The following is a 25291-nucleotide window of genomic DNA, read 5'->3' as shown; positions in this document are numbered from 1 at the left end:
ACTGCAGAGATAAATAGTTTTAAATAATATGATTAGGTGCCTAAAACCTTTGTACAGTATATATATATATATATATATATATATATATATATATATATATATATATATATATATATATATATATATTAGAGGTATGGATTACAGGCAGTGTGCAAAATAATGAACGGCAAATGTAATACTTATATTTGTCATAATTTCTCATCAGAAATGTCTGCTATATAGGTGTATTCTATAGTTACACAACTGACTCTTGTCCATCTATTGCTGCATCCCTTGTCTCCATCCATCAGTGTAGCTTCAAGTAATGCACATTACAAGTCCATTATAGACCTCATATAAGACCAAACACTGGATTTGTGACTGGCTACGTCTGATGTAGGAGGAAAACTGTAAATTAGATTTTTCTGTGAGCCACTCAATGCACAGGCCACTTTACAGAGGCTTTTTAAATGTTAACAACTTAAATGACCACTTGATGGCGCACATATCTATGGTTGCTCAGTACACTTTTTATTCAAAGTTCAAAAGTGTATTTATCTTCATAAAAACATATAAGACCTTAATGCTCTAAGCTAAAACTAAATTGCAGTCCAATTAATATTATGTAAAAACTTAAGAAAGTGCTTTAGAATACCTTCGCTATCTTAGGTCGTGTAAAAACATGCCACTTCACACCATGCAAAAAAAGTCTTCCACATGCACAATATAATTATGTATGAATTTATGATGAATAAAAAGTCAAATCTTAGTATCCGCTTTATCGAAGTAACGGAGGTTTAAGAGGGGGGCAGACGTTTTCTGCACAAAGGAACCTCTCCATCCTGAACTTCTAGCTCAGACCCCGCCTCCAGGTGCCCAGACCTTTTTCCTATAGGGCGAGGGCATGAAAAAGCCCTTTCTCATTGGCTGTCTGAGACGTCAATAATCCGCGTTCCTTCGTCTTCGCGAATTGCGGTGTGTATAATCCGCTCTAAATCAAACCTCGATGACCGGTGCTGGACCTGAACAAAGCTGGAAATGGCACCCACCACGGTAAGAGCCCTCCTGCTCTTTTAGCACACATAAAGTCTTTAACTTTTTAAAGACGCCTTTTGAAGAAGTGAATTAGTTTGCACGGAAGGGAAGTTGTCTTCTTATTCGCTAAAACTTCGTTTGTGGAATTTCCCGTTCCACCTTAAATGGTCCAGGCGTTCCGTTCAGGATGCTGGCCGAGTGCACAGGCGCCAGACTGTAGCTGCAGTACTGCTTAAGGTGGAACGGAAAATTCCAACAAGAAGATGGAGAAGAGAAACTTTTCACCCGTGTAAAGTCATTTACGCGAGTCAGCAAGACTTTAGCAAATTGTCAGAGTATTCACAGAAAGGTTAGTTTATTGTTAAAGGTCTAACTTAGTCAATACAAGTGACTCAAACTAATGTAACCTGGCTTTGTCCAGACTGTTTTGCTGCTGATACACTGCTGAAAAAACTTTTGTTGCAATGGATGCAATCAAATACTCCAAGGGTTTTTAGGATGGGGCTGTGCAACAATATTTGGCTCTGCATTAATACACATTTGAGGGGATAGTCGATTTCAGTGCTAGTCCTGCCTGGACTGCATTCATGTCCATCCAGTAGCTTTGACCTTCCTAATGCATACAAGTCTCACTCTGGACAATGACACAGTGAGGATGTATGAGAGCTGTTCAGGACAGCAAAAAGTTTAGCTGGGCCAAACTAACAAAGATTAAATAATTTAATAGGCCTGCTTTAAAGTTCTCAATAGCCACACGCCAGTAGTGGGGGTTGCTGTAGATGCTTTTGACCATGAATGAAGCTGCCCTGTGCAGTAGATCTTAGAGAGTTTGGGCTCAAAGCCGGTGAAGCCTGAAGGAATGTGGAGTGGTGCTGCATGTTTAACGCTGTAGTGCTCCTGAAAGCTAAGGGCCGAAGAGGAAATGCCATATTACTCAGCCACATAAGGAGCATTAGAAGATAGGTTTCACGCAAACATGGATAAAAAAGGCACCAGGGCCTCAGGCCAGCTGTAAGGGATATTTGGGAATATTTGGTCTCAGAAGTGTGGTGCACCAACCATCACACTGGGAGAAATTGTCTCTAAATGGAAAGACAGGGACCTGATAGAGGCGGCAGCTGCAGTAAGGCTATAAAGTGAGGAGCTGACTCCCTGATGTACATGGTAAGAATGTACAGTTATCTGCTGATAAGATAAGGAGAGTCGCAAATACTGGTTTATACACTCTTAAAAATAAAAGTGCTTAGAATAGCAGTGTTATAAGCCTTTAAGGAGTGCCATAGAAGAGCCAAGTTGGTTGTGTGATTTTACATACAAGTTCTTTACACTTACACATATCTATAGCTTCCCTTTTGAAGGACCTTTATTTTTAAGAGCGTATTTGTAAAATCGAGAATCACGTCTCCTGGAAGGGGTGTTTGATTGATAAGGACCGAAATAACGTCTTCTAAATTGCAAGCCGGCTCATTTATATGTCATTTAATACTGCAGATGTGCCCATTAAGCTGCTTGAGGGAAAAATCCACTATTTTTAGACGTTCAGTGTTTTTAATTATCTAATTTAGGTTTGGTCTAACAGCAAATCATGACAGCCGTCAAGGCCTGTAAAGGCTGCAGATCTACTCGGTTCCAGTGAGCCACATCAGAGGCATTAAGCAGAATATATAGCATGTTAACAAGCTGCTGCAAACACGTTAAGAACACAGCAGAACAATGAGGCTTGCTGTAAATGTTGGTGCAAAGAGCCGTAATGATGCCGCATGGAGATTAGTGGTGTGGATAGTTGAGTGCAGCCTGAATTCCTGATCTAGTACAGTAGCCCAAACTCTCTAGTCTCAGACCGTATTATGTAACAGTCCTCATGACTTCACGATGTGGAAACTTTGGCTGACCACACAGATCTCGACAGGAGCTTGCAGCTCCACAGAAGGCCGGCAGACCAAAGAAACAGGATTTGCGCACAGGCTGGAGGCACTTTTTGCATGATGATGGGAACTAACAGAGTTCAGAGAAGTTCCATTAAAATTCTTTCTTTTGATTGGTGTAAAGTATGCAGAGTCCGGAATGTAATTACAGACGATTGGACTGCATCCGCAGCGCAACAGGCCGAACCACTGAAACAAAGCATGGACCCCCTCGCAACTTTGATGGTATGGAAAGTGGCTTTGACTCATGAGGAGAAAATGGAACAATTTGCTCTCATGGTTTTCTTTTCTCATGAACCTTATAACAGCTTGTGGAGGAGATGCACCATCCAGATGTGTTTGCTTGCATTGGGGTGTGTGTAAGTAATAGCTGCGAGAACTCCACATAGTCCTCACCACATCTCACTCAGATACTTCTGCTCCGCCTCTGAACAAAACCACTCACTCTCTCTGAAGAGATCCAGCGAAATAACAACAAGGCCAAAGAATTCACATGCTCGACTGACTTTAACAGTATTTTGGTCAAACAGAGTCGTTCTATGAGATTAACTCAGCATCAGCAGAGGTAGGAAATAGTCAGCGCTGTTTAGCCATAAAATAGTGGGGATTCCCAGCGCTATGGCTTGTATAAGTGAGCTGCACGTTAAGCATCAGATTTCCCCCAGCTCCTTTTGTCTGACCCTCTGGTGTTTTTCTTTCCCAAGCCTTGGTGCCAGACTGGGCTATAACAGGCAGTTCCTCTACTACCTAAACAGTGGAACTACTTATGATCAGTCAAGTACCTGGACTAATTGTTCCCATATGCCTTCGCTAATTTTATGCCTACCCAGAGATGCTTCCAAAAGCAAGACTTTCCATGGCAGTGCCTAGATGCTTTGAAGGAAGTCACTTTGGAAGTTACCTTGGAATCGCAAAAATTGAAGTCTTGTGCGTCTGAGTGGTTTACTGAAGTTTTGCCAGATAAAATTTTTTGCTTCCAAAAGGCATCTAATCAGCTTGGTTTAATAACTGCACTTATTTTGATTGATGGGAGTGACTGTGATTATAGCCAGAATAGTTCATTTCAGTGCAGAAACAGTTGGGATTTGGCTTGAGATTTGGCAACCACAGGAACTCCTCTGATTCAGAACAACATGGAATTTCCTCCAGGAACATTTGAGGTCATTAAACATCTAAAGATTTCTATCAGTACGCCTACCAGTAAGCCCTGAGCACAGTTGCCCTTTTTTAAGCATCAAGTCCTCCAGGAATTTCAGGTAACAGCTAACTGTTTCCTGTGAGTGTCTCCTGGATTGTGTGTTGCATGTCATGCTGGTCCTTTTCATCCTAATCTAATAAGCTTGGTGGTGTACCAGCAGAACGCTGAAGGTGCCGCCAGACAGCGTTGCACATAACATAGTGTATCTATGTTTGATATTTCAGCAGTATCTGAGGGCTTGTTACAGTTCACATGAAGTTCACAAATTGCAAAGCATCAGAAAGAGAAAGAGATCACACAGAGGGAGGGCTGTTACAGAGTGACCCTAATGAAGGTAATATTGGTACTTGGTCTGTTAGAGGTAGTCTCCTATCTCCAAAAAGGCCGCTTTACAAGAGAAGGAAAAACCTACTTTACTTTCAATGGGAGTCAATGTAAACTTTTTTTTTTTTTCATTTTTGAGCATTTTTATTGGTCAGTTCGTTCGATACAATGTAGATAACAACTGCCAGATTCACATTATGTCAAAAAGTAAAAAGCAATGATATATTGCTGGAAATAGTCAAAGAAAATGTTAATGTGTAATTATTTCACACTTTAAACCTATTGAAACAACGAAATTTTGTCCAAAAAACTGTTTGTAAGTTTGTTTCTCTGTCTGACATTTGTGGTTGTAAATACAGTGGCATGCAAGAATTTGGGCACCCCCTGGTCAAAATGTCTTACTGTGAATAGTAGAAGATGAACTGCCATGAAGTTAAAGATAAGACATTATTTTGAATATCTTACTGTGGAGCTGCACAATTTTGGGAAAAAAACCTGACATTGCAATATTTTATTCCATGCGAATCAGATGCTCGCAGAGTGAAAATCAAAAAGAGGCTTTAATAAAAATATCACATTCCAGATTCGTAGTTACAAAACGGGCAAGGATCACTTCCGGAAGGCAAAAGATAATAAACAGAGGAAAGGAACACATCCAGATGGTCAAGGCAGTACTCACGAAAACAGGCAGTAGGTCTAAATCCAAGGCAAAACATACAGGCAAAAAGTCCAAAGGCCAAGACAAAAACAAGGTGGAAGAAACAAAGGCTAGAAGTCATACACAGGATAAACAGTCAGAAAATATCGCTCAGTAGTTCAGCTGAATAGGGATAGTGAATGTTCAGTTCATTGTAATAATATTGATTTGAGGTCATATCACCCAGCACTGCACTTCATCATTAGGAAAGATGCAAATGCCAGAGCTTTGTACATTTTCTCTACATCTTGTTTTAACAACCAACAGACCTGGGCTCCTCTAAGCAGCTGCCTAGAGCGTGCAGGAGAGCCCAAGAATATCCCAGGAAGATAAATCCTCCAGCAAGAATTGAGAGACTGTCATCTGACTACAGAATGTGTTTAACAGCTGTAATATTTGCCAAAGGTAAAGTTACTAATTACTGACTATGCAGGGTTCCCAAACTTTTGCTTCAGGCTTCATTTTCTTTCTTGTTATTTTAAAACTTCAAAATTTAAAAAAAATCTTTCTTAAAATCTTAAAGACATGTTGAACTCCTCAGGGTTTTATTAATATGTGATTATTGTAGCCTGCAGCCCTGAGGAACGCAGCTTGTTTCAGCTGACCTTTTTTAGGCATTGTTGACAACAAGGCTGATTTAGTTTTTCTGAGACACTACTTCAACCTAAAGAGGAATTTCAGCAAGCAGTTCCTGGATTGTGGCCGTAAATGGTTCGTAAAGATGTCATGCTGGCCCTTTTGGTCCTAATGAGCTTGGTGGTGTTCCAGCAGAACACTGAAGGTGTTTCATCTTCACTCAATAAGTTATTCACAGTGACAGAAATTCTGACCAGAGGTGCCCAAGGACTATTATGCTGGGCTTTGAAATAGCTACATTTCTGTGTGTGTGGATCTTTTTTATTTTTTTGCACATAATCTGATACAGAAGATGAATGTAAAACTCATTACTATGTAATTAATGTCCTTTGGCAGTTATAAATACGCTAGTCAGATGTATAGAAGGTTGGCAGTAATACTAAGTGACATTCAAGGGTTATTCATCTAATCTCAGTTATACCCTTTATTTCTGTACATTTCTGTACTTTCTTAAATTTCCAAGCTGAAAGGCAAGGGATTAGATCCTCAAAGCACTGCCTGTACTGTGGAATGAGAATGTTGGTACGAGCCCAGTGTTACTTCCTACGCTTCTGATTTCTTGGCAGTAACACAGTCTCTCTTGCCAGTGTAACTCTCTCTTTCTCCCTCTCGCTCTTTTTACATACAGAACAAAACGCCAAGATAAAGGAAGTGTGTGTGTGAGATTTATTTGTTCTTGTTTTGTGTGTGATGTTGCCAGGAGTCCAGGCTGAACGTGGATGCTCTGAGTAAGAGAGATGTGCTGCTGCTCTTCAGTGTGCTGGAGGGAGAGCTGGAGGCTCGAGACCTTGTCATCCAGGCCCTCAGGGTGAGTGAGCGAGGGCAGCATCTTCACTGCTGCTCAAGAACTAACACTGCAATCCCTTCACTCTAGGGCGGACATTTGTTGGCAGCTGACCAGTGATAATGGGTGTCTCTTGCACTCAGGTTGGGTCATATCCATTTCAAAGCGCCAATCAGCAATGACTAAAACAGCATCACAGACACATCACGGTGACTAGCTCTGAGTTCAGAGAACACTCAGACAGAACCAAGAGCAGATCCCTGTTTGCTGCTTCATACAGCTCTGAATCATCTGAGCTGCTTTCAGATCCTGATGGTCTGTCAACACATGTCACGTCTTTGAAAACATCGAAGCCTTAGCATATTTAGCTGAGCGGTCAAGTCAAAGAGGATTCGGTCCTGCCCCAGCTAAGGGTGCAGGCATTAAAGAGAATTATGATAAAACAAATTCAAGATATTTGAGCTGTGACATTGGCAGAAATGAGCCACACAATAACCCTAATGCAATAATTTGTAAGCAATACACAATTCCCAGAACCTAAATATGGAGATCCCTAACCTGTGAAAAACCTGTTTACTCTTGGGTGGTCGCTCCTTGTTTTTGCTCAGTGGTTGTTGTTGTCTTACTAGGTCATTGCAGTGGTAGCCCAGGTAGTTGCTATGGTGTTGCTAAAGGGTTTGCTAGGTGGGTGCTGTAGTGTTGTTGGGTGGTTGCTCCGGAGTTGCAAGGTGGTCGATTTCTTTCTTTTCCTCACTTACTGACATCTTTTTTTGGTTTCTTCGCAGCTTCTGCCATGACATCCATACTGGTAATACTGAGATACCTCTTTTTTATAGCTAGCTATGTCTGTTGCTTGGTGTAAAGCGTTGCACAGCTTTCACAAGGGGTCTTGTGCACCTCCATGTATAAAATGTCTAAATATAAATAGTGCTGTACACTCTTCAAAATAAAAGTGCTTCAAATAGTTCTTTTAAGCGCCGTCAAGAACCACTTTTGCTTCCAAAAAGACAACGGCTCTTTTGTAACCAGAGTATATTCCAGTTAAACCGCCTTTGTGGTGACATATTGCATTACTTGATTGCAGATTAAAGCGAGGTTTATGTTTAGGCTCTAGTTCAGTGTTTATTTAGAGTTTAATTAGGTCTAGAATTAAACTTTGTTGTAATTTCAAACTGTGGTTGACAGTAGGCTGTTGTCCATTGAACAGGTCTAGAGATTTGTATGGCATGCAGGATGCCCCAGAGAGATATTACAGTTGTACCACTCAATGAAATCCAGATGTGTATCTGGCACATGGCTCAGCTGCGTGCTAACATCTTGGTAGTGTTTTGAACCTCAACTTTAAAACACAGCTAATGTGAGTGCACACACTGTAGCTGAGCCTGTTCATTTTGTTAGCTGGAACTGCTTTCCATTTAAGGTAAAGTTTTGGTTTTGTCTTTGTTTCAACACATACTGTGCGTATTGCTGGCTTACTGCTAATAATATGGATGGCTGTGTGACTCAGAAACCATGTCCCACTGTTTGTATGGTTAGTCTCTGCTGTATTATAGAGTAGAACCGTATAATGCAGTAGAAACAAACATTACCGTATGTAAATACCCTACCCTAATCCTAATCAGTCATTGCACTGTTATGTCTGGCTGCTCCACTTCATTGCATAATGAACGGTTCTCATACTGTACCTTTATTACTGTAAAAGGTCCACAAGTCATTAATTACACAAGGCCTGTGCTTATTTTCCCTTATGTGATTGAGCTTCCTTTCTTTCTTTTTTTTTTAGTCTGAGACGTCTAGTGCATTCCAGCTCCACTGCTGGCTCTGAACCCGCACTCCTTACGGAAACCAGGCTTCCGAGCCCAGCTGAGTTCCAGCAGCCAGGGTTAAACCTGTATTCCGCAGCCAAGCACTAGACATAACAATCACCTCAGCTTCATACAGCAACACAATCCGCTGAAGCTCAGGCAGTTGTGGGTTTTTGTTAGGCCGGTTGCAAAGTGCAGACTTAAAGGATGAATCACTGTAAGACTGACAGAATGAGCAAATTCTTAACTTCCAGGCCTGTGTGGAGGTTCAACTTCAACCTTCAGCCTGTAAAATTTATCAAATAGAAGACAAATGAAGTTACCGCCACAATAAATGAAATAAGTAAATTAAAACCACACACAGTAATTGTGTTTATGTAATTTCACAATTAAGTTAAGCAAATCTCTTTATCAGTGTGGTATGATGTTCCATGAAATGGATTTTTCCTCTGACATACATCACTGTACTGTTTGCTGAAGTTGAAAATATCAGCAAACTCCTCATTGAACTCAATAGAAATAGACTGACTTTTGGTGATGTATTTATTGTACTAATGAGCAATAATAAGTATAGCTCGGCTTGAGACGCCGTCCTTTAAGATCCACGAAAGACAAGTATCCACACTTTTTTCTGTCCTGGCACCGAAGTGGTGGAATGAACTTTCCCTGGTTTTCGGAACAGCAGTCTTTCGCTTCAAATGGGTCTTTGAACGCCGACCGAAGACCCATCTCCTCCAACTTGGAGTATAGTGTTGAGTATTGTGGTCTCCATACTGGCTTTGGTGTTTAGTAGTATCTAAGCTTAGAGGGATCTTTTGGATTCTAGGCTATACAAACTAGCTAGGGGTATTTTTCTGAGTAAACTGTGAAGCACTTAAGTCGCTCTGGATAAGAGGGTCTGCTAAATGCCTTAAATGAAAATGTTAATTTTATAATGTATTTTATCATTTTATAATTATTGTATCAGAATTGGCATCGCCAAGCATGCGTTCAGTGAAAATTCTGGACATTAGCATCAACCCTAATTCCCATATTTGTGCATCCCTTGTCATACCATGTCTCACTAGAAAAGTGTATTTAAGTTGGTAGGCTGGTCATTAAGGTGAAAGTATTTTGGCTAGGTGGTGGCTGTGGTGTTGATTGGTGGTTGATTGTGGTGCTGTTGACGGATTGCTAGATGGGTGCTATAGTTTTGCAAGTTGGTTGCTCTGTCTGTTTGCTTTTGATGTTGCTAAATGGTTGCTGTGGTATCCCATGTAGTCGCTATGGCATTGTAAATGATTGCTAGATGGGTACTGTTGTGTTGCTAGGTGGTTGCTGTGGTGTTGCTTAGTATGTTGCTTGGTGGCTGCTAGGCAGTTACAGTGGTATCTCAGGTGGTGGTTAAGGTGTTTTAAGTGGTTACTGGGGTACCCCATGTAGTTATTAGGGTGTTGCTAGTATATTCCTGTCACTGCAGCAAAAAAAAGGGGGCACAAACATTTGTACTGCATTCATTCCTAAGGAAAACAATCAAAAAGCTGTTTACAAGCCTGAATCAGACCGAACAATCTAGAGTTTCATGGATCTGATGTTAGCGTGTTTATTTGAGTTCTGTCAATTCATCAGATCCTGTCAGCGTGGGTTAAACTGGTGCATTTCCCTCACTGTGGGTTTTGTCTTCTCGTTGTGGGTCTCAGTTCTGGGAAATTTGGTGTAAGCTTTGGTGTACTGTATATGCCTAGTTCTGCAGATGGTATCTAATGGATTCCTGCTTGGAACACTAGCTTTGTGTATGTGCGTGTGTGTGTGTGTGTGTGTGTGTGTGTGTGTGTGTGTGTGTGTGTGTGCAGCGTGTGTGTGCAGGGCATGATGACAAGACAAATCCATCTCAGACTCAGATGGAGAGATAAAAGCAGTGTAGTGATCTGAGCATTCCCCTAAAGGGTCTAGATCAGCTGTGCAAGCAGACGTCTGTCAGTGGTGCTTATTCAGTGGGTGCATGCACGTACTTGTTTATAAGGAGTAAAGATTTGTTAGAGCCATTAATCAGATGATAAAACTCCGTAGAGGGGCTTTCTTTCTTCAGACGAGGTGGCTAATAGAGTCCATGTGAATCCGTCTGCATTTTTTTATATGTTGTTTTTTATGTGGTCTCTGAGGAACGGTTGTGTTTCAGCATGTTGAAGTGACGGCGTCATTCTTTTTCATTCCGTTTACAATGCAGTCATTAAAGCCCACCCTGACATCTCCATCATGCACATATATAAAAGCTTACTCATTATGTTGCTCACAGACGTGTCTGTAAAAACACCACAATTGGCCTTCAGGGATTGGTCTGCTATGAATGTTTGCAGTTGCATTTCTGCTTTCACCAACTACAACTACACAGAGATCGTTGTTCTGCGAATCCGTAAGACCTGAAGTCTATGTTTGACAACAGTTGCAGAAGTGATTCACTTTTTTTGCACGTCTGGAAGCGAAAAAGGAAGTGGAACTAACCAAAAATACCAGAATCATCATTTCCATGTCTTGTTTGGCACTAATAGCAACCAGTGGCTGTAGGGAAGCACTAAAATAATTGTGCTCCATGACACCAATAGCATGTGCCCACAAGCTTCTATGCCAAAAAGGGTAGAAGGGAAGAAGATTCTTTGCCAATGTAAAGGTCCTTCACACTCCCGCATCTCTGTTACAAACATGGGTTCTTTATGGAAGCCAAAGAGGTTCTTCTAATTAGAACCTCCGATTAGAGCATCTCCATATGTATCCATAATTCTATTTTATGTCTTATGGCATATGTTATACACATTGTGTCCAAATGTTTGTGGACATCCCTTGTAATGAATGCATTCAGCTTCTTTAAGTTGCACCCATTGCTGACACAGACATGCATATGCACACACACAAAGCTTGTCTAATCCCTGTATAGAAGTATCGCCAATAGAACAGGACTTTCTAGAGCAGCTATTGGCACCATTCTTAATGCCAGGCATGGCCTAGAGCCCCTTATACTTATACAAATGATGGTTTGTATTTTTGATTGTTTGATTGGCATTCAAATGCCAAAGGCCATAATGTGAGCCCACTGTGGAGAAGGTTTAAAGAAGATGGCAAAGAAGGATATAATTGTCTTATCTGTCCTGGCTAACTTAAGTCATCAACCATGAGAGAGTTAACAAGCTTATTAAACACATGGCTTTGGGAAATGGGCACCAGTTAGAGACAAAGATATTTTTGAGGCTTTATTTTCTTAACTTTGGGAAATTTACCTTTCATCCTAGAACTCTATAAACAGTTAATAATGTCATCACTGTTGGAGCAAACCTATTTTCAGCTTTACAGGAGAAGGAAAAAACCCTCTTTAACTTTCAATGAACTTTTTCAAGTCAATGTAAAGATATTTTATTAAAGCATTTCTATTGGTCCATTCATCATTTTTTCAGTCTGTTTATTTGTTTCTCTTTAAAGGAATCAGTTGCTGAAATATAAAATTTTCAGGATTTCCCTTAATACCAATTTATTTAATAATTATTATTACTTATTTATTTAGTATTTTTTGTTTAATGGCCTATTCATTTAAAGATGCTGTTTATACACACACATGCACACACACAAATCAGCCTTTAGTAGGTTAATCTGGCCAAGCTCTTCTCTTGCAGTTGGTCTCAGATAATTAGTCTAATCCAGGCTAAACACAAGCACGTGCACGCGCGCACACACACACACACACACACACACAAACATACTCATCTCCTAGACAGTGGTGAGCTGTTTGATTATGTTATTATGGAATACATTTACAGTCCTCTCCCTGGTAAAATATCATTTTTATCAAAAATGTCAATTACGTTCTCCTTTTCTTATCAGGCTGTAACTTCATACACAGTAGAAATGCTGTATTACAGTCAGTGAGAGTGTGTATAGTAATAAATTGTCTTAGAAGTTTGTGAACTTTTTATGCAGTCAGAACGCTGGGGTGTGAACACAGAGTACAACACTGCAACACTATGGGCAAAGTATATCAGTTATTTTCTTCTGAAATCAAGGGTATTAAAATAGAGTTCATCCTGCTTCTGTTGGAGTAACTGTCTCTACTGTCCAGGAAAGGCTTTCTACTAGATTTCATTCTAGTAATTCAAGAATTTGATTGCATTCGGCGACAAGAGTATATAGTGTTGGTGAGCTTAGGATTGTGTAAAAGTATTGGATGGAGCACCATCATATCAGAGAACACAGTTCCACTGCTCCACAGCTCAGTTCTGGGGGCGTTATACCCCTCTGGCCTACGCCTGGCGTTAGGGCTGGTTTTAATAGGATTATCTGCTCCGGAGAGTTCTATTGCATTGTCAGTAGTTCTCTACATGGACTAAACAGCTGTGAATGCATTTACACATCTGTGTCTGCAATAGGTGCAACTTAAAGTAGTTAAATGCATTCATCAGAAGGGGTGTCCACAAACCCACAAACATTTGGACATGTAGTATATCTAGGGGTCTGGGTTCATACCCAGCACAAAATGAGCCACTGCACTGTCACAAATCTTTGCAGTAAACAGTTTGCATGTGAAATACTGTGTGTTTGAGAATCGATACAGTATTTCAAAACATTATCTGGACATTTCCAGGTGTATTCATTTTTACTTACACCCCTGTTGGTGTGTGTGTATATACGTAGAAAGTGCTTTGACTTGTTTCAGTGTTTTCTTTGCAGGAGGAAGTGAGATGGTGGAGTGTATTTTCATTAGGACTAGCCTCAGCAAACTCAGCTTCCAATCTGTTGCTCCAGCTTAAAGTCCTGATGCAGGGACCTGGTTGGAGTTTGTTTTTCTTCTGTGTGAAGTGAGGGGGTTTCACTAAAGAATGCGGAGGGAGAGCTTTTACAGCACAGAGGTAATTATAGCCCAGCAAATTGTTGTACTGCATCTCAGCAGCCTGGGCTCCAAACAAACATACAGCGATTAATTTTTTCCCATGTTTGTTGTGTAAGAGCTCCATGTTCTTTATCTTCAATAAGATCTTGTTCACTTCAGAAACGCCTACTTTTTATTTTGCTGTTTTCTTTTTTCTCCTTCACAGTTCAGTTGACCAGTTCTTCTCCAGACTAAGGGGACTTTTCCAAATGAAAGGTCTTTGCTCATTTGCAGTGAATGGTAGCACGGATCAGCTAACGCTGAGAAAATCATAATGTCATGCCACATTCTTTCTCAGGACCACGTCTTAAGCCAGTCTTATCTCTTTCTGTCAGCAGACTTGTCCGTGTCGGTCCATGCAAAAAGCCTAACCATCAGTGACCTAAAGCACACACTCGAGCCTCAATCTCGTCTTCGCTCGAGTGAAAAGATAATTGCCTCGGGCTCTGTGGAATTCTCAGAGAAGCCGAACGCTGCTAAATCATGAGACTGCCAGGTGGCTAACTTTGTTAGAGCGACTGGATGCTGTTAATCTAGGTGGAAGGCAGAATTTCCCATCTGCCATTGCTGATTTACATTGGAGGAAATGAAAGGCTGCTCCGCTGCTCACAAAACCTGTCAGAACCTCTGACCTGTGCTGGCATGTGAACCAGAGCATTTTACTGGGCTTTTTCTTCTCATCTCACACCTGTTGGCTGAATGGCTTTCTTGTTCCTTCTCGCTTTCTCACTTTAAAGCACGTACTTGTTTCATGTCTTGTCAAGACATGGGGTGTATCTTATACGTATAAGTCCAAGATAATGTGATCGCATATTGGTGAGGACGATGGTACAAAGGTGATATCAGTGAGAGAATCTCTCTGCTGTAGTACCAGTCTTAACAGACATGTCCTTGTTCACATGGCTTCTGCATTTGTCCTTGGTTGAGCCCCTGACGCGATGGTAAGGACTATTCAAGTGAAGGTTATTAACAAGCACTAATGAGGGCAGAGGATCTAGTGAACAAGGAGCAGAACTCCACTGTCACAAATCTTTGCAGTAAACAGTTTGCATGTGAAATACTGTGTGTTTGAGAATCGATACAGTATTTCAAAACATTATCTGGACATTTCCAGGTGTATGCATTTTTACTTACACCCCTGTTGGTGTGTGTGTATATACGTAGAAAGTGCTTTGACTTGTTTCAGTGTTTTCTTTGCGGGAGGAAGTGAGATGGTGGAGTGTATTTTCATTAGGACTAGGATCTAGTGAACAAGGAGCAGAACTCCAGGAATCATTGAGACCTGACACATTTCTCCTTTTAAACAGTTTTGGAAAGAGTAAATATTTTGTAAAGCGTTTTGGGTAAATTCAGTAAATTTTCCACTATTTTCCACTATATAAAACAACAAAAATGGAGATACAAGGTTTTTGCATGACAGCAACAATATATTATATAGGCACAACACTTAAATCTTGACTATGTCGGCTTCTATGCTTGTCAGCCAAGAACAGAAAGCTGAGACTGCAGTGCTCACGAAAACTGGACAGTTATACACTGGTAAAAATGGAGCCCGTTCTAAAGAATCTCATTTTCTGCTGAGACACACAGATGGTAGTGTCCGAATTTCAGAATTTAACACCTTGTGTCAACAGTCCAGGCAGGTGGAGGTGGTGTAATGCTGTGGGGAATTTGTTTCTTGGCACAATTTAGGTCCATTAATAGCAATCAATCTTCGCTTGAATGCCACAGCCTGTTTGAGGATTGTTGATGACCATGTGCATCCCTTAATGGCTACTGTTTACCACCTTACACTGGATTCAGGGGTCTTCAGTGGCCTTCCCAGTCACCAGTCCAGGCCAACAGAACACCTTTGAACAGACTTTGGGATGTCGTAAAGAGGGAGATTCACAGCATGAAAGTGTTCTGCAAAATCTGGCAATCATGTCAACGTGGACCAGAATCTCTGGAGCAAGTTAAGAGCCAGTATTAGTGATAAAGTAATAAAGTGCTTAGTAAGTGTGTGTATGAAACACATTCTTAATAAAACATTCTTGTAGGAATGTGCCTCCAAAACCTCCTCAGTAAAGAACAAGAATTCTGCTCCCTCTGGCCCTGAGGAGTGGGGTACACTCCTCTTTGTGTCAGAACTACATTGCTTGACTTTTATCACTTAGAGCTGCTGTCACAGAGGTCACTAAAGGTTCAAAGGCCACTCAAGTATTTAGCCTATCAAGTAGAAAGGTTGATTCACCACCACTGTTTAGTCTTCATGTGTGTCCACCTGGCCTGGATCTCAGCAGTTGTAAGAATGAATGTTCTGTGATTTCTGTGCTGGGAGACTAATTGAAATTCATTTCAGTATCTCACCAAGTTGATGGTCTCTAAAATAGAGAAAAAACAGTTAGTCTGTCTAACAGTTTACAACAGTGCATGTTCTATCATAGTTAAAATCCCCCCAGCTAATGCTAAACGTAGGACGAAATAGTTATAGGTTGTTGTGTGAGTGACTGAGGGAAATTGTGTCCAGTGGAGTGACTGTGTTGGTGGATGAAATGGGACGTATGGCGATGCACAACACATCAAACCTTGAGACAAATGGTCAATAGCAGCAGAAGACCACATCAGGGTCCTCTTTTGTCAGGTAAGAACAGAAAACCGAGGCTGCAGTGGGCACAGGCTTACCAACACTGGCCAGTTAAAGACTGGAATAGTGTAGCCTGGTCTGTTGAATCTCAATAACTGCCGAGGCACACAGATGGTCAGAATTTGGCACCAAAGTCCATGAGTCCCTGAACTCAACCTGCCCACAGGCTAGTGGAAGTGGTGTAAAGGTGTGCAACACATTTTTGGTGCACTGTGGGTCTGTTAATAGTCACTTGAATTCAAAGCCAATTTGAGTATTGTTGGTGAACATGTGTGTATCCCATCATGGCCACAATTTACCCATCTTCTAATGGTTATGTCTATTAGCCCATCAGCTATAGATGGTTAACTCATCATTGTTGTTTGCTTGGCCTGGAATTTTCTGTGATTTCATGGATTTTGCAGGAATTTTTGGTTATCTAACGGCTTATAAGAATGCAGGGTGTTCTCTCATAGTTAAAGCCCTCAGCTTATCATCCTAGTTAGCCGCAGAGCAGACTTCTACACCTGACCTGGCACAAAGGGTCATAAGTTGCTCACACATGCAGACACTCAAGCACTTATCAGATGCCTATTCATGTTACGACTTGAGTTCTGTTTGTCACGACCTCAAAGCAGAGAGGTCCCACCCTTCCTCCACTCTTCTCATCTCCCCCAAGCATCTTGGGGCAGCTAGGCTCACTTTGTAGTCTGTATGTCTTCTCTGCTAACTGTATAGCTGAGCCATTCTGTTGGCTCGAACCAGCTCACAGTGAAGTGCTATGTTGCAAGAACTCAAGTTACTCCGCAGTTGAAACTTTGTTTAGGCCTCTCATCCTGCAGGACCCACTCCAGGCAGACCTCGCTCTCTGCCTGTTCGGACCTCCCGCGTTGTGCCTGGCCTAAATAAATGAATGCAGAAGGCTGAAGGCACACTCACACACACATTGCGCTTTAGAGGATGGTTTATGTTGCTCTTGGCAGGGTCAGGGGCTCTGTATCATCATGTTTCCTGTTTAGAGAGAGAAGCATGTGTGTGGGGGGGGAATGAAGAGGGGATTAAGAAATACTTTAAAACACCCTCTTTGTCCTGGGCCACAGGGACATGGTTGTAGCTACGGTTAAGCACTGAACATCCCTGCACATACCTGATCACAAACGAAAGATTCCCATGCTCTGAAAGCTAGTAGAACCCTTACATTCAGTTTGAGTTCAGGATTAAGCAGTTTGGATCTGCACTTCCATCTGTTGTCTTTTCATTTTGGTGTGAAATTATGGAAAGGGTTGCAGCAGTGTACCGCTTTTAGCTATAGCAGGGAAGGAAAATTGATCGTTATCATTCCATGTATATTTCTTTTGAAACAAAAAACAACCAAACAGAGAAACCCACCAATTTCATACTTTTTTCAGAGTTTAAACAACAAACAATGAATCAATTCATAGAAAAAATAATCATTAAATGGAAACCAAATAGATAAAAAGAGCTCTACATCACATGCAGCTTTCTTTTTTAAAATTCATCAATGAATAGTTTTAACTATAGTAGATAATTTGGTTAACTTAGGAAAAAAAATTTCATTCCTTTAAGGGTCAATGTATAATAATGATAATTCGCTGGTTTGCACAGGCCATCAGCATGTGACGTCTTGGGAGGAGTTCAGGTGGCTTCTGCTTGTGGTAGGAAGCCAGTCCCCCCTGTCTAGTATGTGTAAGAATAATTACACTCAACCACACTGATGTTACATCACCTAAGGACTTGGGTTTACCTAAGATTTATGCCGTACAGTGATTGTGTCTAAAATGAAACACTTGCTGCTTACTCAGAACGCTTTCCAAGATATCTGTGCCGCCTGGTGAGGGACCTCCATTTGACTGTTTTTTGAAGGCAGCATAGATGTATCCTTCGCTGCCTTACGTTTCCTAAAATAGCCATCACTATTTAGGTCTATAAATACTTTTTTACTGAGTAGAAATGTAAAAGCTAACAGTTAACAGTGAGCCACTGATGTCCTGACAGTGTCATTATTTACTTGCCTTTAAGCATGTGTCAGATCATTCGATCTGTATAATACCTCCCAAATACTACCTGCTCTGTGGTGGTCCTGTGGGGTCGTGACCATTGATGAACAGGGTGAAAGGAGGCTAACAAAGTATGCTGAGAAACAGATGGATGACAGTCTGTAGTTATAGAACTGCAAAGTGCTCCTTTATGGTTAATGGACCATGGACAGAGTTCAATGGATCAGTGTATATAAATGTCCAAATTCATCCTAGTGTTTGTTTACTTATTTCAGTGTATAAGGCAAGAAATAAGTGAATGTTAAACCTTTAGTTTTAGATGTGAAGCCACTTATGGACTAAGAAAATGAATGATGCTTTGTATCAGTGACACTGTGTGCTCGTGTTTGTTCATTTGGAGGAGGAAATTATTAAAATCAAAATGAACAAAATGTACTTCAGTGGAAATCATGTGTGGGACACATTGACTCAGGACCAGTAGAAACTACTCACACATGCTTGGTTTTCTTCTCCTGACTTCGCAGGCCCAGCGCAGGGATGCATATGTGTGGGAGCGCTATGGCAGATATGACCTGAGTGACCCGTTTTTGGCCCTGCAGAGGGACAGCGAAGTCCTCCAGGGCTCCTCTCAGCCCAAGGGAGATGGAGCGAGCACGTCCCAAAGACGAGAGGCCGCAGGACGCTCTGATCCGCTGGCCATGCTCAGACTGGTGGTGGGACACTGCAGGAGGATGCAGGAGAAGATGCTGAAACAGCTAGCAGCTGCCGAGAGCAGACACAGGAGGGTGAGAATGGGTTATAGAGGGAAGGGTGGGTGAGTGGACCAGTGATTGAGTGAATGAGTGTCAGGGTCAGCCAATATGTTTGTTTACATGGGGATTCATTTCCGGTACCTTCTGCAGACGCTGGTGTTTTTGTAAGTCTCAGTCATGCTGTATGTCATGAGACCAAGCAAACACCACTGATATCAACAGTGACACTGTCACTGCATCTGTCATTCAAAACTGGACATGTCGGTCACTGACACGCCACAGCAGGTCACTCTGAGACTGTTTTTAGTGGGATAAGGCTATTTAACCAGCAGTTTTGTCTCTCTGCTGCCCCGCTGTGTTGATTTCAGGTCATTGCAGATTTGGAGGAAGAAAAGAGGAGGCATGCAGAGGATACAGCTGAGGGAGATGATGTCACCTGTATCTTGGAGAAGGAGCGAGAGCGCCTCCTGCAGCAGGTACAGAGCTTTGTAGCACATTAGCTCACCAGTCTCTAACCACTGAGCCTCCATTAACTTCAAGCAGAAAACTGAAATGTTGCAAACATAGCAGTTCAGCCTTTTCCTAATATTTTAATATTTAAATTTCTTCATTAATTCACTGGCACTGAGCAAACACAGATCATCTGAGGAAAAAAAACTGATCAGTCATTTTATATGGCTTTTTTACGTTGAAATGTGTCGGAAAATTGTTTGAAATGGGTGTAATTTTCTAAAAGCTGATAATAAAATGTAAGTGTAGTTCGTGACACAGCTACAAGCTACTTCTTTGTACTGAATGGCAGAAACATGACAATAAAATGTATCTCTGTGCTCCCTGAAAAGCATGTAAGACCACTTGGTTGAGTTCCCCAGTTAGGGTAAACAGAATTGAACACTACAGAAGATCATATTAACAGTTTTTCTTGCTAGACTGAATGTATGTTTTACCTTCAGATTTGCACATTTTTAAAGACATTTGCTCTTTACTTGCTAAGATAGTAGTAGTACCAGTAGTACTCATAATCTACATAGCTACGTCTGTCTAGATAGGTAGGAAGATATCTAGTTATTATATATTATATTATAGATTGTAGGTTATGTTCTAGTTGTATTGTATTATAGTGTCCGTTCTGTAACGCTTAAATTTACCTTCTGAATGAAAAAAGTGGCTAAATAAGGATCCAGGACCCAGGGATGCAATTATAATGCACTCTTTTGAAGAACTGCTTTTGTGTGTCTTCAGTTGGAGTTTGAGAAGTCGAAGGTCTCCCGCATTGAGAAGGAGAATAAACGCTTGCACAATCAGCTGGAGGACGAGCGCGTGCAGCATAAGCAGCTGATGGCAGCCCTAGGACGCGAGTGTAAACGCTCGGGCTCCCGCGCCCACGAGGAGGCACAGCGGGCGGGAGAGCTCAGTCGCCGCCTGGAGCGTGAACGGGCTGCCAATCAAACACTTCGGTTGGAGCTGGAAGAGGAGAAGAAGCATGCCATGCAGATGGAGGCCAGGAGGGAGGAGCTCTTGGCAGAGTTTGATACGGAGAGGGAGCAGCTGGGCCTGCGGCTAAGGAAGGAAGAAACGCGGTGCAGGCAGCTGCAGGAGGAGGTGGAGAGGGTGAGGAGAGCTGTGCCAGAGCTGAGTGGGGAGGAAGGGAAGGTGGAGATGCAGATGAGCAATGGTGTTGTGGAGGACTGTGTAGAGAAATCAGGTAATAGCCAAATGAAGATGAACGGCCATCACACTCCTGTAAAAGAGAGTGGAGGAAATGAGAGGCAGAAGTGGGAGAACGGGGAAGAAACTCAAGGCCAAAGTGACCTGACCAATGGGAACTCGCCTTCACAGTCTAATAATAATATGAATACTGACAACCAGTCCTTCTGCAGTACAGGCACTTCCCCCCAAACAAACTCCAGCCCCAGCTCCTCCCCCAGCCTGCAGGCTGCCTACCAGGCTGGCATCCATCAGCGTTTCCACGCAGCCCGTCACAAGTTCCAGTCCACGGCAGAGCAAGAACCTCAGCCAAGCTCTCCTTTTTCTCCCCTCTCTCCCTGCACTTCCCCAGTTCCTCCACCAGAGGGCAGTGCCTCCAAACAGGCAGCTCGCAGCACACTGACCCAGGCCCTGAGTCGATTCAGCAGCCAGCAGAACTCCGGCAAAGCAGCTACCCCAAACAGCTCGCCTTTTGGCACAGACTACCGTGCCCTTTCTCCTGGAGTTCGCTCGCCAACAATCCCCAGAGCAGAGAGGGGGAACCCACCCCCAATCCCCCCTAAGAAGCCAGGCCTGGCTGAAACCCCGCCCTCCCCGGCCACCCTTCGAGCCGCCCACTTGGCTCAGATGTCGGCCGGCTGCGGACGTAAAAGTACACCTGAAAGCAGCAAAGAACCAGATCTCCTTCTGTCCTCCAGTGGCTAGCTAGCACCTCTGACACCATCCTGACATCAGCAGTGTTAATACGGTACAACATAAATAATAGGGATTAACCCTTACATTTCTGCCTCTTTCAGTTGTTCAGATGTAAACAAAGAGTGAGTGGCTTATTGTGAAATGCCATGTTCAACAGAACAGTAGGGCTAGTCACCAGATGTCTGAAAATAGCCGTAAAAGCTACCTCATAGAAAATGACCAACGTGCTGGCTGATGCCATTGTTTTACCATAGTGTCATTTATATGGTTTTGTACCTAAACATGCTTTTTAAGCCATTTATGCTGAAGAGGTGCATGCAAAGCGTTGTAAAGCAAAAAAGTATTTTCTATTTAGATTTACCACTGTTTTACCATTAAAAACATTGTATGTAAAACTCTGATGGTTTTGAATAGGAAATGAAGTTGCTATGCTTTCCTATGAAAAAATGTACTAAGGATACTAAGATAAACACTGAGGCATTCATAAGAACAAACTCCAGCCTCATTCACCAAAATGAATTGTTTTAAATTTTGTTCTTGAAAGTCCTAACCAGAGGGTTTATGATTCGTGATGTGTTTTTAAACCACAGAATTGTTCACAGCTCTGATTTTATAAATGACGGATCCCATTTTCCTCTGAAACTAATTGGTAACAAATCCCAAATAACAAACAAAAAAAACCCTGGTTAAAAAACATGTTTTACCTGCATCAGTGTAATTTAAAAAGAAATGTCTCTCTTAACAATAGTTAATAAGTGAATAAGGCCCAATGTTTTTAAATACAATTCCTTAAATTCTTTCAACAATAGCTTAAATATATGAACTGTGGCATGACCCCAGAAAGCCATTACTAGTATGAAGTATTGAAGATTGAAGTATTATCTTCAAAAAAATCATTTAAGAACATATATATAGTTTTTTCTTAAGAGAAAAGTTCACAAAAAATGAGAAACATGAGAAACTTCTGTGAATCTGACCCCAGGTCTCTATCATCACTGCATCAGGGCATCATTTCACATAAAGCCACTCTGAATGACCTGCATCTCAACAGCTGAAATTGATGAAATTCCCCTTTACAACAGTTATTGTTCGTTTTCTGCTCCTCGGCTCCCCCTACAGTCTTGGAGTGTATTTTTGGTTTACATCACTGCTGTAAACAAAAGCACCCTTTGAGCGCCCCCTCATGGACAGCTGTACACGTGCATTTGCTGACAAGTGGAAGGTAAAGAAGCGTGTGTACTGAGGCGTTAGAGTAATATTAAAATATTTTACACAAATATGATTCGGGTTACGCAGCATCATTGTACCATCCATATGATTTTAAAGTTGTTGTTTTTTTTAAATGTACAATTACTGAATACCATTGCTTTAAATATATTTTGCAGATCATACTTTATCTCATCCAGCACTTATTTATGTTTTGTGCAAACTTTTGATGTTCGTAACGTATCTAAATAAAATGGATGGATTTAGGAGGATGAGGCCACGAGTCGCTAATGAAAGGATTTTTATTTAAGGAGAAAAAGGTTTGGACATGCCCACCCACAGTAGACCACTGCTGAGCTTGTGTGTATTGGCACAGTGGGACTCTCTGTATTTCGCAGTCTTCTTGCATTATTGCAGTTGTCCTAAGTGATGTTCAGCGAGTTGAACACACATAGCCTTACCATTTGCTATGGTTCTTTGCAAGTGATTTTGTCATGATGTCAAAGGCTTGTATATTGTATAAGGTCCTCTATGAGTAACCATTTCATTTCATTGTTTTAGTTTATTTTTTCATTTATTTTATTAACATCTTATTAGCCATATTTATGTCCTGTACTTGTGCTTGTATTCCTTCTCTAGTTTATACACTGTAATATATGTTTGTATCAGACTACATATGCAGACAGATGCTGCTTGGTAGCGATTTTTGCATATGTATATGTACAAAATGATATATACCACCTATTAGCTCAGTTCTACTGCAGTGTTTCTGTCAGTGATTATATTAGAAATCACATGAGATTGCATGACTGTCCTAATATTTGGTTTTTGGTTATCTCATGAGTTCACACACCTTTGCAGTGTATTATTTTTGTGATACACTATACCCATGTTATGTACGTTCCACAATGATCACTCAATATATATTTTTTTTAATTTCAGTGTTTGTATTTCTTGTATATAAGTATATCTATATACTGTCTTATTCAAGCGTTTGGGCAGGACTGTGGAGGTTCAGATGAGATCTGGAACAAAGTAGTAATTAAAGTAGTATGTTGCAAATCTGACTCGGTCATGCAGATTTCTCATTTCGACCTTTCCTCTCTAGAGAGGCACCCAGGTGCTTGTTCAGTCTCTCATCATTTCAAGACTTGATAACTGCAACTCCCTTCTGGCTGGTCTTTCTATGCGCATCATCAGGCCTCTGCAATTGGTCCAGAATGCAATGGCACGGGTTGTCTTTAACCATTAGCCATGTTCAACTCCTCTGCTGCGTTCTCTCTACACTGGTCACTTGTAGCTGCTGCCCGCATCAGATTCAAAACCCTGGTGCTGGCTACAAAGTCAGGAAAGGACCAGCCCCTCCATACTTGATGGCAGTGGTCAAAAGCCAATCAGTACCAAGAGCCCTTTAAGATTCATGGAAGACAAGCGTCCAGGCCTTTTTCTATCCTGGCACCAAAGTGGTGGAACAACTTCCCCTGGCTGTCCGAACAGCAGAGTTGCTCACTGTCTTTAAACCCGGACTGAAGACCCACCTTATCCAAGAGTACTTGGGCGCAGTGTAGTGTGGAGTATTGTGGTCTCTATACTGATATTTGTGTTTAGTAGTATCTAAGCTTAGAGGTTTCTTTTTTGGATCATTTGGGATAAGAGTGTCTGCTAAATACCCTGAATGTAGATATAAGTAGTACTTAGCCATTTTCTCAGAAACAGAGACTTTCCTCACCATCAGCCCTGTCTTTTAATCTAAACAATCTGATTGTGCATGATTACACATTGCAAGTTGATTACAGTTGGTAAAAATGGTGGTATTCCCCCTTTACCCACCAGGGGGCACTATTTGATTAACTCTTGCCCACAGTCTTTCAGAGAATAGCTTAAGAACAGTCAACCAAAGCCTGTGAAATCATACATGTCATCACTGAGGTCATACCAGGGGAAATCAGCCATTATCATGTGACTTCAGCCATAATTAGTTATTTTTTAATTATTTTTTAAATTGATTCTTCAAATCAATCTCTGATGTCAGAGGAAAGCTCTTTTTAGTTCTTCTCGTGAGTGAACTGAAAGTCTTCACCCCAGCACCACTGACTGTCACACTTGCACCAGTGCTGCTGTTGCGGAACTAAGTGTGTGAAAAATTTGTGAACATCGCAGGCATCCATGTGAAACTAACAGGGGTGAGGATCACAGTTTACCCAGCCAGGAGCCTCTCCCTAAATCCCAAATCCCCTCTTTATGTGTGTGTGTATGTGTGGCCTGGGAGACGGAGACGCAAACATGCATGAAGTATGTGTCACTTTGCTCTCTCGGCCACAGCAGTGTTGCTAAGGGCCAATCGTGCATGAACGTCCAGCTTATTCACTTTGGAGCTGGGCTGGAGAACTTTCACAGCCAAGCTATGCATTCACATCTCCCACCTCCCTGCACCTCCCAAATATCACAGATGAGAGATATTTCCAGGAGGTATTACTGCTAAACTGCTGCCTCTTTCTGCTGATTATCAATTACACTTAGAAAAGAACAGAAAACCCACTGACTGGACACTCTAGTGTGGGACACACAGTGTAAGGTCTTCAGCTTCAGCACCTGTCAGTGGACTTCTGTTCTTTTAGCAAGTTCAGGTAATTACAGTAAAATGATGATAATGATGGTAACTCCGGTAAATGACCATGTGCTGGAAAAATGGTGAACAGAGACTGTGTGGAAAATTGTGCTTGTATATTCCTTTAAAGCACCACCCTTTTTCGCTGACTTGATGGTTTCTTTGTAGACCTCATCTATTAAGATGTGGTCTCCTCCTCTGCTGGCTTTAACCAATTAACATTCCTGTTGGGGACAGTGGGTCGGGGTTGTGAGGCCAACAGAGACGCATGCCTGGCCTCCACCAATGCCTCCCTCACACGATGCTGCGAGCACCGGTTCTTGGGTAGGGAACAGGAAGACATGCCCATAGCATGTTAATGTCCAGCTTGGGTAGTTCCTCTGGATTATGTGATGTTTAACATGCTTCACTATCACTGATCTGAG

General features: G+C 41.7%; 1 protein-coding gene across 1 annotated transcript; it reads left to right on the top strand.

Annotated features, from left to right (window-relative positions):
* The first annotated feature begins 976 nt into the window (after positions 1-976).
* On the top strand, positions 977-23325 carry cttnbp2nla (CTTNBP2 N-terminal like a). The gene is made up of 5 exons (XM_072683140.1): positions 977-1032; positions 6495-6602; positions 18422-18682; positions 19018-19125; positions 19892-23325. Exons 1-5 carry the CDS (start codon positions 1018-1020, stop codon positions 21059-21061), a joined length of 1662 nt encoding a protein of 553 aa, XP_072539241.1. The 5' UTR covers positions 977-1017; the 3' UTR covers positions 21062-23325.
* Positions 23326-25291: the final 1966 nt, after the last annotated feature.

Source organism: Salminus brasiliensis, chromosome 7 (genome assembly GCF_030463535.1).
Source record: "Salminus brasiliensis chromosome 7, fSalBra1.hap2, whole genome shotgun sequence".
Lineage (NCBI taxonomy): Eukaryota > Metazoa > Chordata > Actinopteri > Characiformes > Bryconidae > Salminus > Salminus brasiliensis.
The sequence above is the reverse complement of the archived record's forward strand: the minus strand, read 5'-3'. Positions and strand labels throughout refer to the sequence as shown.